Here is a 17,451-nt window from a genome sequence, read left to right on the forward strand (position 1 = left end):
AAAGTCCAAAATCCATGAATCGAACCAAATTGATTTAGTTTAATGTTAGCAAGTCAGCAACAATAGTTCCTTTATGTTATGTACTCCTAAATTGGATTACAAGACGTACATACAACGAGGAAGTATCATTAAATTCCTAAGCGCTAGTTCTCTTCTGGAAATGATTGCAAGGTTCACACAAAAGGGAGAGAACTAGCAGCCAACAGAACACCCATCAAATTTCACTACCCTAAAACACCAACAATAGTTTATCCCCTCCCTTCAACACTCAATTTCTTCACCCCTTCTCATCCAGGCCTCTAGTACACGTGCGTGCTCTATTGTACCTTCCCTCCTAATTGAAATGCCAAGCTCACCAATACAGTAATCATTTGTTTTCCCCCCGCTACCAAGTGCACCATTACAAATCAAACGAACACATCATCACGCCTTTTCTTTGGATTTGCTTCTGGGTTTCCTTTTCTCATCATCGCTACGAATTCATCATAGTTGATTCTTCCATCCTGATAAAAAAACAGGGAAGAATTTGTCACATGTTAGCAACTGCACAAGATTAGTTCAATTGGTACACTTGCAGGTAATTGCAGACAGGAAAGGAATCATGTGTTCGTCAGAAAGAAAAGATGGGAAGTTGTTGATTTTCTTTTGAATATTACATTATCAGAGTCAACTTCGGAAATGATTTCCTTTATGTCCCTCCCATCATGCATTCCAAATTCGCGGAGTGCTTGCTCTAGCTCTTCAGTGGTGATATACCTACACATGCAATGCAAGCATAAGTATATATAAATATAAATGATTCTGAGCTAACAATTCAGAATTTAGTGAAATAAATGTTGTTTGTTTTTTAGTTATTATTGGTGTTACCCGCTGTTATCTTTATCAAAATGTTGGAAGGCTGTGTAAAGATGTTCTTCTCTATCCATTCGATTCATATGCATTGTTGCTGTGATGAACTCATCGTAGTCTATGGTTCCATTGCCGTCTGCATCAGCCTGTTTTTCCAGTGTGGACAAGAAAACAAAGAAAATGCATTGAATGGTCATGAGAAATAGAAGAAAAAGAAACCATTGAAGATTTACAAGAATTTTTATCATCGTAATGAACTATACTAATATACTTGTCTGGGTCAGTGACCGTCTCGCATTGTGAAAGTTTAGGCTTTTTAAATAATTTCTTATGCACCAGAAAACAACTATCAAATGGAAATAATGGAAAGAACTTATTACAGCTTCCATCAGTTGTTTCACTTCATATTCTGATAGCCTCGTCCCTTGCTTGGCAAGTCCTTGCTTCAGCTCCTCAAGTGTAATAGTGCCACTGTTGTCGGTGTCCATGCCCCTGAACATCTCCTTCAATCCCATAATTTCTTCCTCCGATAGACACCCAGCAATAACCTACACATTTTCATGATAATTTGATAGATCATAAGCACAATTTAGTGTAAAATATAGATGTTTAATTTGCTTAATTCAGTTAAATAGGTCAATTGATACATACCCTTAGAGCAACTTTCTTGAATTTATTCATTGCTTTGAATTGTTTGAGTCGACTCAATACTGCATTGTCAAGAGGAGTATCAGGAGCTTCTCCATCCTCCTTGATCCATGGATGACCTAAAGAAAACCAAATAAGAGTCCATCAAGAACTTGTTCAGTAATCTTTTTTTTTTCTTTTTTCATTCTTAAAAAAAAAAAAAAAAGTTTAGAGTCAAATTGCCAGAAAATTATACTTACTTAGAACCTGGATGGCCGTCAACCTCTGTTTGGGGTCTGAATTTAGCATTTTCCGAACAAGATCTTTAGCTTGAGGGGAAATTGAAGGCCATGGATCGCTTGTAAAATCAATATGGCCACGTAAAATTGCATTGAAGATCCCATGTTCCGATTCTGCCAACCAAAATTTGCCATAGTTTCAGAATTGCACATAACCAGATTCTAGCCATGTTATATGTATTAAAAATTGGAGAAGGAAAAAAGAATATCTTACCCGCCCAAAATGGTGGAACACCACATAGAAGAATATACAACATGACCCCAATACTCCATATATCTGCTTCTGGTCCATATTTCCTCTTCAACACTTCAGGTGCTATGTAATATGCACTGCCAACAATGTCCTTGAATACCTCTCCTGTGAAATCAAATCAGTGATATCAATTTGGTTATATATCACCCATTTACTATAATTGTGCTTGAAGTAATATATGTGCATTCGATCACTGCTGTTAGCCAGGTAAACATGCCACAGTTTATCTTTTGGTAATAATCAAAATAACCAAGTAAATAAAATATATAGAAGAAAATTAATTAACCTGGCTTGTAGAAGACGGAGAGGCCAAAATCTGTAGCCTTGAGGGGAGCGTTCTCGTCCTTGCTGAGCAAAAGGAAATTCTCAGGCTTGAGATCTCTGTGGATGACTCCCATAGAATGGCAAGTGTGAACAATCTGAACAATAGTCCTGAGCAAAGAAGCAGCCGCACGTTCTGTGTAATGACCCTTGGCGATTATTCGATCGAAAAGCTCCCCACCAGCGCACAACTCCATCACCAAATGAACAGATTGTTTATCCTCGAATGCTCCCTTGAGTTCAACAACATTAGGCTGACCAGTTAGATGGTGCATGATCTGAACCTCCCTCTTAACATCCTCCACATCTTCCTTATTCACAAGCTTCCTTTTGGCTATTGTCTTGCACGCAAATTGCTCGCCTGTGACTTTATGGGTACACAAACGGGTGACACCAAACTGACCCCTACCAAGTTCTTTACCAATGGTGTAAACTGATTTTATGTCCTCCATTGGCCGCCCTAAGACATTTCCTATAGGACCAGCCTTGGCAGGCTTAGTAGAAGCTGACGGTTCAGGAGGAGCAGCGTTTGATGGTGGGGTGGTGGAGTTTTCATTGGTAGCAGTGCCTGGATTATTACTGCCATTATTATTGTCTACTGTTTGATCTCCCTTTTCATTTTCTGGAGCATCCCCGGATTCCCCACGAGAGCAACAATTGCCCATTAGTGGTAAAACGGGAAAAGAGAGACAAAGAAGAGGTGGTGGCGGCGGTCGCGGTGGTGGCCGCTTAAGGAGGGAAGATAAAGGTCTTTGAACTTTGAAGGGTGGTCTCTAAGGAAAGAGATGAATAGAGAAAGAAATTGGACATGTATAGAAAGAGAAAGAGAAAGAGAGGTAGTGATTGTTAGAGAAAAAAAAGGTGGAAAAAGGTTGGATTTTTGGTGCAAGAGAGGGAAGAGGATTGATAGCGAGGGATTTTAGGATTATGGTATGTGAACTGTGTTGAATGAGTCTCTTTAGGTTTTGTGTTTGAAATTAGTGGGAAAAATAGGTATTTTAAGGAACAATGTTGAGATAATTTTCCAGGAAAAATATCAAAAATAAAGAAACAAGAAGAAAATAACAGTCTTTTGGTATGTGTATTGAAAAGGATTTGGTTATTAAGATTCTGTATTTAATTTAATTGTCAGTGATTAAATTCTCATATATATTAAAAAAAAGCTATTATATTTTAAATTTCAATTTAAAGCTAGAAATATATTAATAAAATATGTCCTTAATTTTCAATTAATAACATACAGTCATACACACAACTAAGCTAGTGAGGGGCTAAAATTAGAATTGGATTAGTGGTTTTGATTTCAAAAAGTTAAGAGAATTAGAATATAAAAAGTCATTGATTTTGATTTGGAGTTTAAATTTAATAATTAATTTTTTAATAAAAAATTTTAATTTAAATTCAAAATTAGATTTAATTTAATTTAAATCTTGTATTATGAAAAAAGTTCTTGAAATCTTGTATCCCATTATTAGAATTAGAGATTTCACAATTTTGAGAGAATTCGATTAACGCTTGAAAATTTAGATTATAATAATTAAGCCAATAATTTATGAATGTGGGTATCTTTCTATCTACGTATACGAGTATTGTCTCCATAATTAGCTCTCTAAATTTAATATTTAACTATATAATTTTTTTTTTTTAATAGCGTGGATCATTTATGGATAATGTGAGTTCCACCTCCTTTTGTTTTGCCTCATAATTTTATATTTTTTCCTGCTCATTAGAGCTGAATATTCAATTTAAACCAAGTTGAATTAAACCACTAAAATTGAATTAATTAAATTATTATATTTTAAAAATCGAATCAAATTAAAATATATGAAAAATTGAATTAAACCATTTTAATTTAGTTTGAATCAATTTGAACTAATCAGTTTTTATGTTTTGATAGATTTTTTATTTATTTATATTCGATCTTTAAGTTATTTGATCTGATTTTAATATTAATTTGAACCTAATAACTATTAATAAATGAAATTAAACAATATATATAAGACATAAATTATCTATAAAAGTAAAGCAATTTAGAAATCAATAAAGCAATTACATTCGATTCAACTAATTTTTTCTTTTTAAAATCAAATTTGTAACACCCCTAGTTGCATGACCTAGTATATTTTACTGTTCTAATGATCGGTGTCGGTCCAGATAATTAAGAGAATTATAATCACATCTGAGACACCTAAATAAGCCCTGAATACAAATAATTAGTAATTGTCAGATAGTTAAGTATAAATAAGAAAAATGGAACATAAAAGGTTAAATGAGCCGAGAGTCAGCCTTAACCATAATTTCGAACTGGAAATTGTGACGCCACGGACCTAAGAACTATTGCGAACACAGTGGAAAAGAGAAAATTACAGAAAATAATTGTTAAGCAGGTCAAATAATTAGGTCAGGGATCTGGAAGAAATATTGAATAACTTGGAAAACGGATTGAACCAGCGAGGGGCAATTTGGTTAATTCGCCTCTAGAGCTGACTCCTGACCTAACTGTCCAATAAAATCGGAGAAACGAAAAATTTCAAATTGAGAATTAAATTAAAGAAGCTATTGAAAAATAAAGGAAAAAGAAAAAGAAATTGAAAAAGCTTTATTGCATCATGTGGATGACATCATTTGTGATGTCAAAATTAATTTTATTTTCCCACCAATTTTGACCAAGTTAAAATATGTATAAAAGACATAAAAATACACAAAAAATTAAAAAGAAAAACTATTCACTCTCTCTCCCTATCCAGTCGGCCGAATGTGCCCACCCCTCACCACCATTGATGGCCACCATTGATGAAAGAATCAAGCTTGCATAATTTGATTCTATGTAATGATCGGGCTCCAACCACTAGAGGAATTGTCCGCTTTGGCCATAAGCCTCACGGTTTTGTCCCATAGGTGGAGTGGAGAACTTCCCAGGAGGTCACCCATCCTAGGATTTCTCTCAAGCGAGCACGCTTAACCCTGGAGTTCTTCCAACTCTCCAGGCCATTCCACCAAAAGGCGCCTATAGTGATTAGTTCCTCCATTTTATATATCATTACTTTTTGAACCCAAGACCATCTCCGTACTTTGCCGATGTGGGATTTGCCAAAGGGACCTTTCTCCCCCCCTTTCGGGACTCAGCGTCCTCACTGAGGTTTGCCCCACCATCGCCCAAGAGGACACGCGAGCGGCTCTGGCTCCAACCACTAGAGGAATTGTCCGCTTTGGCCATAAGCCTCACGGTTTTGTCCCATAGGTAGAGTGGAGAACTTCCCAGGAGGTCACCCATCCTACGATTTCTCTCAAGCGAGCACGTTTAACCCTGGAGTTCTTCCAACTCTCCAGGCCATTCCACCAAAAGGCGCCTCGAGTAATTAGTTTCCCCATTTTATATATCATTACTTTTTGAACCCAAGACCATCTCCGTGCTTTGCCGATTAAAGAATTGTTTATGGTTGAAAAAAAAAAGGGTAATGATCGCAAACCAACGGAAAATAAGTTATAGAATATTGATAGATAAAAGAGTTGTGGAAGTAAAAATTAGAATAGTTGGTGCGAATGTAATAAAGAAACGTTATGAATATTAGTTAAAGTGTTGACTAGAATGGTCAGAGGACCTAAAAGTAAGTTATAGTAATATAGCTACCATAGATGCAGGTAAAGGTATTACTGCTGATAGATGTCAGTGGGTACCATAATCAAAATAAGTTTAAGATATTAGTGGATTTGAAAGAAATAAGATATAGGGAAGTTTGATCTATTGGGATGTATCGTGGTAACTATGCAATATTCTTGATGTTTGTGCTGTAAGCTGTAGATTACAGTACTGACTTGAGATTTATTGTGTAGAGCTACGTACTACCCAATAGTACATAAGGATAAGAATAGTTATAAATGACTTTCGCTCTGATACCACTAAAACATGTCACACCCTACTCCTCATAAGATGTAACATGCTCCCGTAGTACACCTAATGAATTACCGTACTTCGCCTACCGGTAATCCATTAAATATACTACAAGGGATTTTGAAACAATTTTCGTTCATTTTTAAATTGGTGGGTAAAATTTTCTCAGATATTAAAAACCTTTATTTAAAGTCCAAACATAAATCAAATTTTTAGATATTTAAAATCTCCGCAATTTTTACAAAAATTTCGGCAGAGTGCCGTCTATATTTTGAGAAAACAGTTCTTCAAAACCTGAAAATAAAGACACTCCCAATATTTTTCTCAATCACAACTCTATTATTCAATCTCATTTCACAAATCAACACAAGCAACTCAATGCACAGTTTAAATTATATCAAACATTGAAACCTCTCATTAAGGTAACAAAATTAATATTTATATTCATGGGATCATAAAAAAATTTAGTAGTGCAAAACTTTATAAATACATAAAATCTCAAGATAACCTTATAATAATTTGTATTTAATTACAATCCAAAAATATATTACAAAAGAGTTCGTACAACTGCTCAAAGTAAATTTAATACATATAATTACAGAATTACATCAAAATCTAAAGTACAAGGGTATGCCTATGATATACCCGAAGATAGTCTCACTATGCCTTTTAGTAATCTTGCTCAGCTGCTTTATATTTTTTTTCACCTGCGACAGCATACAAAGCTATCGCTGAGTGGTGAACTCAGTGGTACACAAACTAATAATTTAAATCTTAATACAAGTTATGCTTGACAATTCATAACAAATAAAAATTTAAAATTTCTAAATTCTTCAAAATTCATAACATTCAGAAATCAATATTTTCATTCATGCAAATTATTCATTTGAATAACATTTTGATCAAATAGTAACTATTTATCTATATTTCTTTTAAATCCCGAAACAATACAAAAATATTTTGAATCATTGACAAATTATTTATTTCAACCACAATTTATCAAACTATGCATAATTTAAAGGGCGTTGTCAACAATTCACACAGTTGAACCCATGACCCAAAATTCAAATAAATGCCGTGTTGTACACCACGACATTTCACACTCTCCCAATAACCGAGGCTAAAAGGGAGGAACAAAGACTAGCTAATATATATGAGTACTCATTCAAACTCTTCCCCAACTGACAAGCCAGAGAGGAAGGAACTCGCTCCATCTAGTGGAGGAGATATCTCACTAGATAAGCTAATGAGAATTCACAATATATTTTGCCATGTCAACTGTGGTTTCAAATCATATTCAAAACAATTTCTATTTACAAAGTGTTTACAAATCATCAGCATATTCATACACAAGGTTGGCAACACATCAAACTTAAAATTTACAATTCTCAAAACCATGCAATAAATCCTTAAATGCATAAGAAAATTTACATTTAATTTATACAATTTCATTCAACAAATTAAAATCCTAAACATAACAAAATTATAAATCATAAAATAAACTTGTTCAAATCAATTTAGAAGTGAAAAGTAACAAAATAGTTAGTTGTGCACAAACCTTATACGAGTCACCTCTCAGCCTTGACTCGATATCTCGGGTTCTTTCCCGGTATTCTTTTCCACTGAAACACATAGTTTCACAGTGTTTTAGTATCACCATTTATCATAACTCCAAAAATAAATTCAAATCTACTTATACCTAGCTTTAATATGCTAAATTTGACGTTCTTTAAAATTTATATTTCGGGGTTACTATTCATGATACTATTCAAGTCAATTTATTGACTGTCTAATGCTTAATAGGTATGGGAATTCCAACTTCACTCACATATCACATTTTGGTTACTAAATTTGTTGGTTTTGGTTGTTTTCTCAAATTCTAAGTCTTTTAAGCAGATTTGCAAATTTTCAATTTTGGTGTCTTATGTTGCACTGTTCCATTGGTCATTTTTCTTTTAGAATTTGGCAAAACTTTCTTCATAGAAAATGTTTCCTATTGTCTTAACTTTATTCTCCTTTTTGAATCACTCCATTTGGAGTTTTGTAGCTCAAGTTATAGCCATTTGAATCATGGCTGCTGGATTGGACTTAACCCAGATTTCTGGACACCAAACTGGTTCTAGCAGTTGTAAGTCACCAATTTTGAGTAGTCAAATGACTTGGTTAAGGGAATAATTTGAGTTTGTGTTCTTCATGAAAGTTTTAGGTCTATATCTCAGCTGTCCACTGGTAAAACTTTAGGTCATTTAGACCTACTTAGCCCAAGTTATGGCCAAATGAATAAACACTGTTCATTTGGTCATTTTTGTATAGGTCAGACTGCATAAATCCGGATTTGATCAATTTGTTCACTCGGTTTTGGCCACTTTTTGGGCATGATTCCTGAATGAAAATTGTGTCATTTTGTGTTTATTTTCATTCTCAATTGGCCTCACACCAATTGGACTTGTAAATTTTCAGTTTTTGTCCCTCAAAGGGACCTTGGTCCTGCTGCCTGCAGCATGGCCATTTTCAATCCGAATTTAAACTCACTTCTAACACTTCCAACACATCTCAATTGGTCACAAATGACCATTTTTCATCTCAAACAAGGTCAAATACACCATTTGACCAATTCTCACATTTTTGCCTCCTAAACCCTAGGCGCCAAAAACCCTAACTCATAAAATTCAAACCTAATGTATTCTAAACATCTATCTATAGTTTACATACTTAATTCAACTTAAGCAACCATTCAAATGCATCAAATTCACCCATTTCAAACCCTAACTAAGGCTGGGCAAAATTCATATTTGGTCCCTCAACCATGTTTTCCTTTGATTTGTTTCAATTTCTAAGTTTATTAAAGCATATTTGCATGAAATTTAAAGAAATAAATTAGAGTTTATTACTAACCTTCACTTGAATTCCAATTCTTCAATTTCACTCCCTTTTTCCTTTTCTTTTCTTCTTCAAATGTTTCCCCAAGTGAAGTTAACAAGTTTTTATGGATTAATTTGGGGACAAAATAAGGTTAAGTGGGTGGGATCAAGCTTGTATCAAGCTTCCATGGGAGTTATTTCAATGGTGAGAATGGGAGAGAGTGGGGTAGCAAGATGAAGATGGCTTTTTTGTTTTTTTTTTTCTTTTTCTTTTCTTTATGTCTTTAGTCTTATGGAAGACCAAAAAATCAAATTAATTAAATTTATTAATTATAATATTTATGGCATCATACATGATGTCATGCATGATGTCATCTCTTTTCACTTTTTTCATTTTTTTTTCTATTTATTTTTCCATTAGTTCTTTAATTTAATTTCCGATTCCAAAATTTTCTTTTCTCTAATTTTATTTGACAGTTAGGTCAGGAGTCAGCTCTCGGGGTCAATTGACCAAATTGCCCCTCGTTGGTTCGATCCGGTTCGCAAATAATTTAATATTTCTTCCGGATCCCTGACCTAATTATTTGACCTGCATAAAAATGTTTTTTCGTGATTTTTTCTTTTCCACTGTGTTCGAAATAGTCCTAAGGACCGCGGCGTCACATTTTACGGTTCGAAATTTGAGTTTAAATTGACTTCGCAATCCTTGCCGAGAAGGTCACCCATCGCTGTGACTCTAGGCTTATTTAACTTCTTATATTCTGTTTTTCTTATTTATACTTAACTAATTGACAATTACTAATTATTTGTGTTCAGGGCTTAACTAGGTGTCTTAGGTGTGGTTCTAATTCTCTTAATTATCCGGACTAACATCGATCACCGGAATAGTGAAATATATTAGGCTATGCAAATAGGGATGTTACATTCTAGCTTTCCCAATTGAACCCTAAACTCTAAAAAGCTTCTAATCTACACTAGAGAAGGAGATTGAAGAGGAAAGAAAGAAGAAAAGAGAGGAGAAATTGATTGATTGAAGTTCAAAGTAAAGGTAAGCAATTTAATTTGAAATTTTAGTTTGATGCACATGTATTAAGTTAATTTAACGTAGATTGACACTTAAATTTAAACAAAAACAACTATGGAGGGATTAATATAGAATTCGGCCAACCATAGGTGGGGTTTGAATTGAATGAATTTGATGCATTTGAATGGTTGTTTAGGTTGAATTATGTGTGTAGACAATGAATATATACTTTGATTTCATTAGATTTTAAAATTGTGTAATTAGAGTTCTTGGCATTTTGAAAATTGGGGAAATTGGTCAATTGATGCAATTGACCTTAATTGAGTTGAGAAATGGTCAATTGGGACCATTTGTCTTGTGTGTGAATTGGTAGAATGAGATTTCAATTCGGATTGGTTAATGTTCATATCCTGGCAGCTTGACCTAGGTCCCTTTCAGGGACCAAAACTGAAAATTTACTAACCCAATTGGTGTGAGGCCAATTGGGAATGAAAATAGACACATAATGATACATTTTTCATTTAGAAATCATGCCCAGAAAATGACCATAACATAGTGAACAATTAGGTCAAACCCGAGTTTAGTGCACTGCCACTGTACCAAAATGACTAAATGAACAGTATTTGTTCATTTGGTCATAACTTGGGCTATACAGGTCCAAATGACCTGATTTTTGTGGCACTGGAAAGGTATGACATAGAACTACAACTTTCATGAAGAACAGCAACCTAAATTCTATCCATAACCCAGTCATTTTGCCACCCAAAATTAATAGTCCAAAACTGCCAGAACCAAATTAGGTGTCCAGAAATCTAGGTTAGACCAATCCGACCATCCATGTTTAAATGGTCATAACTTGAGCTACAAAACACCAAATAGAGTGATTCAAAAAGGGAATTAAAGCTAAGACAGTAAGGAACAAGTTTTATGAAGAACATTTTGTCAAATTTTAACAGCAACTTGATCAATGGAATAGTGCAATATAGGATACCAAATCTGAAAATTTGCAATTGGACCTAGGAGACCTAAAATTTGAAGAAACAATCAAAACCAACAAATTAGGCACCCAAAATATGGTATGTGGGTGTAATTGGATTTTCCATACCTATTAGGCATAAGAAAGTCAATATTTTGACTTGAATAGTACCATAAATAGTAAACCCGAAATGAAAATTTTCAAGAGCATTAGTTTAAGTATATTGGGGTTAGAATTGAGTATATATGAATTAATTATTGGATTTATTATGAGATAAGGTACTGAAACACTGTCAATTGTGTGTTTCAGCTGAAAAAGACCCGGAAGGGACAAAGGACTGAGTCAAGGCCTAAAGGTGACTCATATCAGGTTTGTGCACAATAATTCTTGTTCAAATATTTTATTCTTGAAAATTTGACTTCTGTGCTAATTATGAATTGCGTTGCCATTTTATGATCGCAAATATGACTTTGCAAATTGATTAGATTTCTCACCAATTTATTTGAGTAAATTATTTTGAATTGATTTTGTGTTCACACTTAGCATGACAGTACCACATTATTCATCCTCCATTTATGGAGTTGAGATCGTTTATTTTCCTTCTTCTCTGGCTTGCTAGTTGAGGTCGAGATCGGATGAGTACTCATTAGCTAGCTAGCCACCTCCCTCATTGATTTTGATTAGTGAGGTTGTAGATTGCTTTGTCATGGTATACAATACGGCATTGATCGAAAATTTTGTGTCATGACTTAAGTTGTGTATGGATTGACAACACTATATTTATAAAATTGTTTAACCAAAATTGTGCTATAATGAGTTTTGAAAAATTGTGAAATATGATTGTGAAATTTTTGAATTGTGAATTGTTCATAAATGTTTTATATTACGTATATTACATTTTATTTTGCACCACTGAGTATTTTCATACTCAGCGATAACTCCTTTTGCTGTCGCAGATAGAGGCAAGGAAAAAGTAGCAGAGTGAGCCGCTGATTGGGGGGCTACCCGGAGACTTTTGTGCGGGTATTTAATTATACCCTTGTAATTAGTTGATGTAACTAAATTTGTAGTCATATGTATTATTGTAACTGAGCAGTTGTACTGTCAATGCATAATAATATTATATTTTGGATTCTGACGTCTGTAAATTAAATTTGTAAATGTAAGTTACTTATTTTGAATGCAATGGGAATGAATTTATTTAACTGTTTTGAAAATGTTATGAACTGTAGAGATTGGATGGATTGTATTGATTGAGTGATTTGGTGATTGAGATTTGGTGAAGTGCATAATTGGAAGTGCTTTTCTACAGATAAAATTTTTTTGTTTTTCTCAATTACTGCCGGCACTCTGTTGAAATTTTTTCAGAATTTGCAAAAAATAAAAATAGAAAAAAAAATTTTAACTAGCTTTTAATCTTCTATTACATGTTTTTATTACCTGCTAGAAATGCTCACCAATTTTAAAAAGTAAGAAAATTGTTTTAAAATCCCTTGTAGTGTACTTAATGGGTTATCGGTAGGTGAAGTTCGGTAGTTCATTAGGTATACTACGGGATCATGTTATACCTTACAGAGGGGTAAGGTGTGACAAAATCGAATTGAAATAACCAAAATTTTTAAAATGAAAAACTAAATCAAATTATCTTAAAAAACAAATCGAATTAATAAATTAAAATAGTTCAGTTCTATTTATTCGGTTCAAATCGAAAAAAACTCACCCTACTTCTCCCTTCTTAGATACTATTTGTCATTTTCTTATACTAGTATTTAAATATAATATATAGCTATTTGTAAAAGATTTTACTATCAAAAAGTTTTTATTAATAACTAATTTTACATTTATATATCTATAAATATCATGACAAGTTGAAATGATCAAATATGAAAAATGAAATAAGAAATAAAATGTCATTATATATATATATATATATATATATATATATATATATATATATATATATATATATATATATATATATACTTACAACTGTTTCAATTTTGTTTTGATAAATCATATATTTATTAATATTAAATTCATGAAAAATTTAACAAAACAAATCAAACTAAAATTAAACCAATAGATTATTCTAAAAAATTTAACTCATCGACTTAAAAAAATGACTTAAAATAGTAAGTGAAAAAATTTAAAAATACACACAAAGACCTCAATTACACATCAGCAATTAACAATCAAAAGCACCCATAAAACAGACAGCCTGAGACAATAAAAACAACTGGATACAATAATAAAAACATATGACAACTGTTTCAATTTTCAGCCTGATAAATACACTAAATGTTTCAATTCATATGACCCATCTGAATTTCTTACCCAGTTTCCATTCTTTTATTAAGAGGGGCAAAAATCTCTTATTATTCATTATTGTCGTGAAACGAACAAAACTATGGACATAATAAGGTTGACTTTTCTCATTATTTGTAGTCCTCTACGTACTATGATTTAGGCCAAAGAATTGCCATCCTGTAAATCATATCCTAAGTTTCTCTACCTACAAAGTAGAACGATTGAGAGGTCGATTTAGGTAGGCTTATTGTATTTTCTCAAATCAAACTGATGAAGTTGGTTTTAAAAGAATTTAAATCGAAATCAACAAATTAAATTACAAAATCATGTATATACAATTCTCACGTTAAACGGGTTGAGTTTAATTTTTATGATTTTTACTTTTTTAAACACTATGTAGAATTTTATAATTCAATTATTATTGAATTTTTATATATATAAAATATATTATTCAATAAAAAAAATAAAAAAATAAAATAAAGTTTTTTTACGTGTGTGTATACACACACATTGAATTTGATTTAAACTTTTGCTATATTAACCCGAAACTCAAATCAAAAAATTGATTTATAGTTATTTTTAAACTATTTAATCAATATTTATTTAAATTCATTTAGGTTGATCAGTTTTTAGGTTTAGCAAATTTTTTTACAACCCTAGCTACCACCAATGATGTTCTCTTTGGTCTAGTGCTCTCTAGCATTTTAGTTTTGGTGCATTACAAAAATCCTTCAGAGAATTTAAATAGTGATTATAAAAAGCGTATATAAAAATAATAAAATTTATGATGATGTTTTTCTTTTTCTACAAGCAAATGATTTCATTGCAATGATTAGAATTAAGAACGCATCATCCTCTTCTCCGGTCAGTGAAAAGCCTGGAAAACAAAAAGTCTAACAATCAATTATGAGATTTGTGATTAAATAGTTTTGAAAAGATCAAAAGCCTATTTACATCTAATCTAAAAAAAAAAAAGTCAATTAATTAGGTGATAATCCTTCAATTTAATTCAATTAAATGTGTTCCACATTGTAAAGGCGGATAAAGTTAGGTGATAATAATAATAATCAACACACACCAGATGCCAGCATGCATAGGCATTGTATTGTCATTGTCAAATTATTGTTATTATATATATATATATATATAGGTATTATCGTATTAAGTTTAGCAATGATATTTCAACGTCGGGAAATATTTAAAAATTATTAACAATGACAGGGATTGAATAAGTTTTAAAGGCTCAGTGAACTTGGACTACGTACAGATATAATACAAGATAATCAAACTTGATTTCTTCCCTGATCCAACCTTTCCAATAATTTCACTTACGTATACTATACTCTTTGAATATGAATAATTATAACATCAATATATATAGCTATAAACAATAATGATATATAATTCTGTAATTAATAGCTTGAACTTGCAAATTGACATGATAAAATTACGGAAAACTTAATTATTAAAGCAATACATTGAAGTACGTAAATGATCAGCGGGTAGCACATAATTAAAGATAAACATAATAGCATATAATATTCATAGAACAACGATCCCCTAGACTTGTAAGCATTTTAGGAAGCATACGCAGTTGGTGCCAGCCGAGGGCTAACCATGGCAGAAAGAGGCACTGCCTTCTGCAATGCAAGGCCAAAGGTCTCATCCATGTTAAGTTCATTAACTCCATATGGCAATTTCCAATCGAAAGAGTGTACTAAAGAGCCTAATATGTACTCCACTAGTAAGATTCCCATCCTTGTCCCTGCACAAATTCTTCTTCCTGCCCCAAATGGAATCAACTCAAAATCATTTCCCCTTGGATCAATTTTCGCATTCTTTTCTGTCAAAAATCTTTCTGGGGTAAAATCTGATGGATTTTCCCACACATCGGGGTCTCTTCCTATTCCCCAAATGTTGACACTAAGTCTAGTATTTTTAGGGATATAGTAGCCATTCACCTCACATGCTTTGGATGAGACCCTTGGTAGGTTTAAGGGTGTTGATGGGTGTTTTCTGAATGTTTCTTTGCATGTGGCTTGTAAATATGGAAGCTTTGGTATGTCCGATTCTTCGAGTCGCCGGTTCCGGCCGATCACTTGATCCATTTCATCATGAGCACGTTTCATAATGTTAGGGTTTTTTATCATTTCAGCGAGTGACCATTCGATGATGCTTGAGGAAGTATCAGTTCCTGCAGTGAATAAATTCTTGCAAAAAGAAAACAACAAAATCATCTAAGAACTGAAATATTATAGATATAATCATGGAAAGATTTATAAGTTTAATATGATATAAGAGAGCTAATATAACAATAATAATAATTAAAAATTTACCTATAGCTAGTATCATATAGAAAATTTGTAGTACATAATATTATTTTATTAATGTCATTAATTAGTTAGCGGTGGAAAAATCGAAGGTCAATTAGCTAATAATTAAAGATTTTATAAACTCTTGGAAAAATATCCAGACAAGAGATCACGATTCATGACCTGGACAACTCAACTGCTCCATTAGCAGCGATTAATAAATTAATTAATTACTTTAAAAAAAATAATTAATTAAAATGAAAAGGAAATACTTTTCTGCAGCTGTAGTGCAGTAACGTACCAAAATCTGCAATGAAGTTTTTTTTTTTATAAGATGAAAGAAATATTAGAATTTTTTTAATTTAAAACTGATTTAAATAAAAAAAATATTTGGTAGATCCACCATCGCACCTTATAAAAAAACAAACATTCCCCGGTCCCCACATGAATAAACAAGATTTAAATTCACATGCAAGTCCACTTTCCCATGTTATTTTTAATTATTTTATGCGATTTAATATTTAATCACGTATACGCACGTTGATATGTATACACACACACGAAAATACATACCAAAAGAAGAGCTTTAATGTTGGTGATACTGAGCCTTTCCCCATCGGAATTTTCTCTATTAGCCATAACAACATCAAGAAAGTCAGGCTTCCCTTTGCGCAGATGGGTGGTAGCCATATGATCCTCCATCATTTTTGTCAATAACGCATCAAATTTCTTATGCAATTTCTTCATCCCTCGTTCTATCCCTTGCAAATCCATCCAAGCAATTGAAGGTATGAAGTCACCAATGTTGAAGAATCCTGCAGAGGTCATTAGCTCTACCACCATGTCCTTGAACTCGTTAGACTCTGAACCTTTGGTCACAAACACCCGACGGCTAAGAATTATTTGGCCAATCATATTAGCCATGGCATAGGTTAACATTTCCGGTACCACCACTGGTTCATTTCTTTGGCTAGCTTCACACATGGCTCGAAGCATATGACCTAGCTCAGCAGACCTAACCTGACCCCAGTCCTCCAGAGCTTTACCACCTAGCATATGAAGGTTACTTAACTTGCGTAATAGTTTCCACCTGGGACCATAATCTGCAAAAACCATGTCTTGAGCGTTATAGGCTAAGTGGGTAGCCCCTGCATTTGGAGGACGGTTTGAGAAATTGAGGTCTAGGGTTTTGAGGAACGCTCGAGCTGCATCAGGAGTGGACGCTACCACCATATTACAGGTACCCATTTTCAGGTACATGACGGGACCATATTTTTTTGCCATTTTGGCTAATGTGACATGGGGCATGGTCCCTAGGAGGGGAAGGGCACCGATGACGGGCCACCCTTTGGGCCCTGGTGGCAGAGGACGAGAGGATTTTCTTAAAAGAGAACGAATGAAGATGTGAGTGATGAAAAAGAGGACAGAAGCTACAGCCAGCTCTCGGAGAAGAAGTGTGTCTAGGGCCATGGTGTAGTAGTGCTTTAGTGTGTGTATGGATATGGATACTGGTTTGTGAGCTATGGGATTTATCTATTTATATCATTTGCAAGAGTAAGAAATGTGAGAGACAGAGGTTAGGTTAAGACACGTGATATTAAGCTTCCGGCCTTCCACTTGATTAGACTAGAAGACGCCTGCTAATAATGCACCCAAATTAATAATAATATAAAGCATATGAAGCTTTTTTTTGTTTTCTGTTTGTTTTTTAGTTTCTTCCCCATTTTCCA

General features: G+C 33.3%; 2 protein-coding genes across 2 annotated transcripts; both read right to left on the reverse strand.

Moving 5' to 3' along the window:
* Window positions 1–15: 15 nt before the first annotated feature.
* On the reverse strand, window positions 16–3,282 carry LOC110653350 (calcium-dependent protein kinase 34-like). Its single transcript, XM_021808942.2, has 8 exons — window positions 2,315–3,282; window positions 1,990–2,133; window positions 1,737–1,889; window positions 1,501–1,616; window positions 1,230–1,397; window positions 868–995; window positions 657–756; window positions 16–503 (listed from the first exon to the last, which is right to left on the reverse strand). Exons 1-8 carry the CDS (start codon window positions 3,012–3,014, stop codon window positions 408–410), a joined length of 1,605 nt encoding a protein of 534 aa, XP_021664634.2. The 5' UTR covers window positions 3,015–3,282; the 3' UTR covers window positions 16–407.
* Window positions 3,283–14,848: 11,566 nt separating this feature from the next.
* On the reverse strand, window positions 14,849–17,245 carry LOC110653348 (flavonoid 3',5'-hydroxylase 2). The gene is made up of 2 exons (XM_021808940.2): window positions 16,295–17,245; window positions 14,849–15,619 (listed from the first exon to the last, which is right to left on the reverse strand). The coding sequence occupies exons 1-2, from the start codon at window positions 17,189–17,191 to the stop codon at window positions 14,987–14,989; spliced, it is 1,530 nt and encodes a 509-aa protein (XP_021664632.2). The 5' UTR covers window positions 17,192–17,245; the 3' UTR covers window positions 14,849–14,986.
* Between the last annotated feature and the right edge of the window lie 206 nt (window positions 17,246–17,451).

Source organism: Hevea brasiliensis, chromosome 9 (assembly GCF_030052815.1).
Source record: "Hevea brasiliensis isolate MT/VB/25A 57/8 chromosome 9, ASM3005281v1, whole genome shotgun sequence".
Lineage (NCBI taxonomy): Eukaryota > Viridiplantae > Streptophyta > Magnoliopsida > Malpighiales > Euphorbiaceae > Hevea > Hevea brasiliensis.

Excerpts from the sequence above, each read along its gene's own strand:
- LOC110653348 (XM_021808940.2), bottom strand. The coding sequence starts at position 17,191 with ATGGCCCTAGACACACTTCTTCTCCGAGAGCTGGCTGTAGCTTCTGTC. Across the intron at positions 15,620-16,294 it reads ACATTAAAGCTCTTCTTTTG|AATTTATTCACTGCAGGAAC; the intron begins GTATGTATTTTC and ends TCTTTTTGCAAG.
- LOC110653350 (XM_021808942.2), bottom strand. The coding sequence starts at position 3,014 with ATGGGCAATTGTTGCTCTCGTGGGGAATCCGGGGATGCTCCAGAAAAT. Across the intron at positions 1,890-1,989 it reads TGTTCCACCATTTTGGGCGG|AATCGGAACATGGGATCTTC; the intron begins GTAAGATATTCT and ends TTTGGTTGGCAG. Across the intron at positions 757-867 it reads TTTGATAAAGATAACAGCGG|GTATATCACCACTGAAGAGC; the intron begins GTAACACCAATA and ends TTGCATGTGTAG.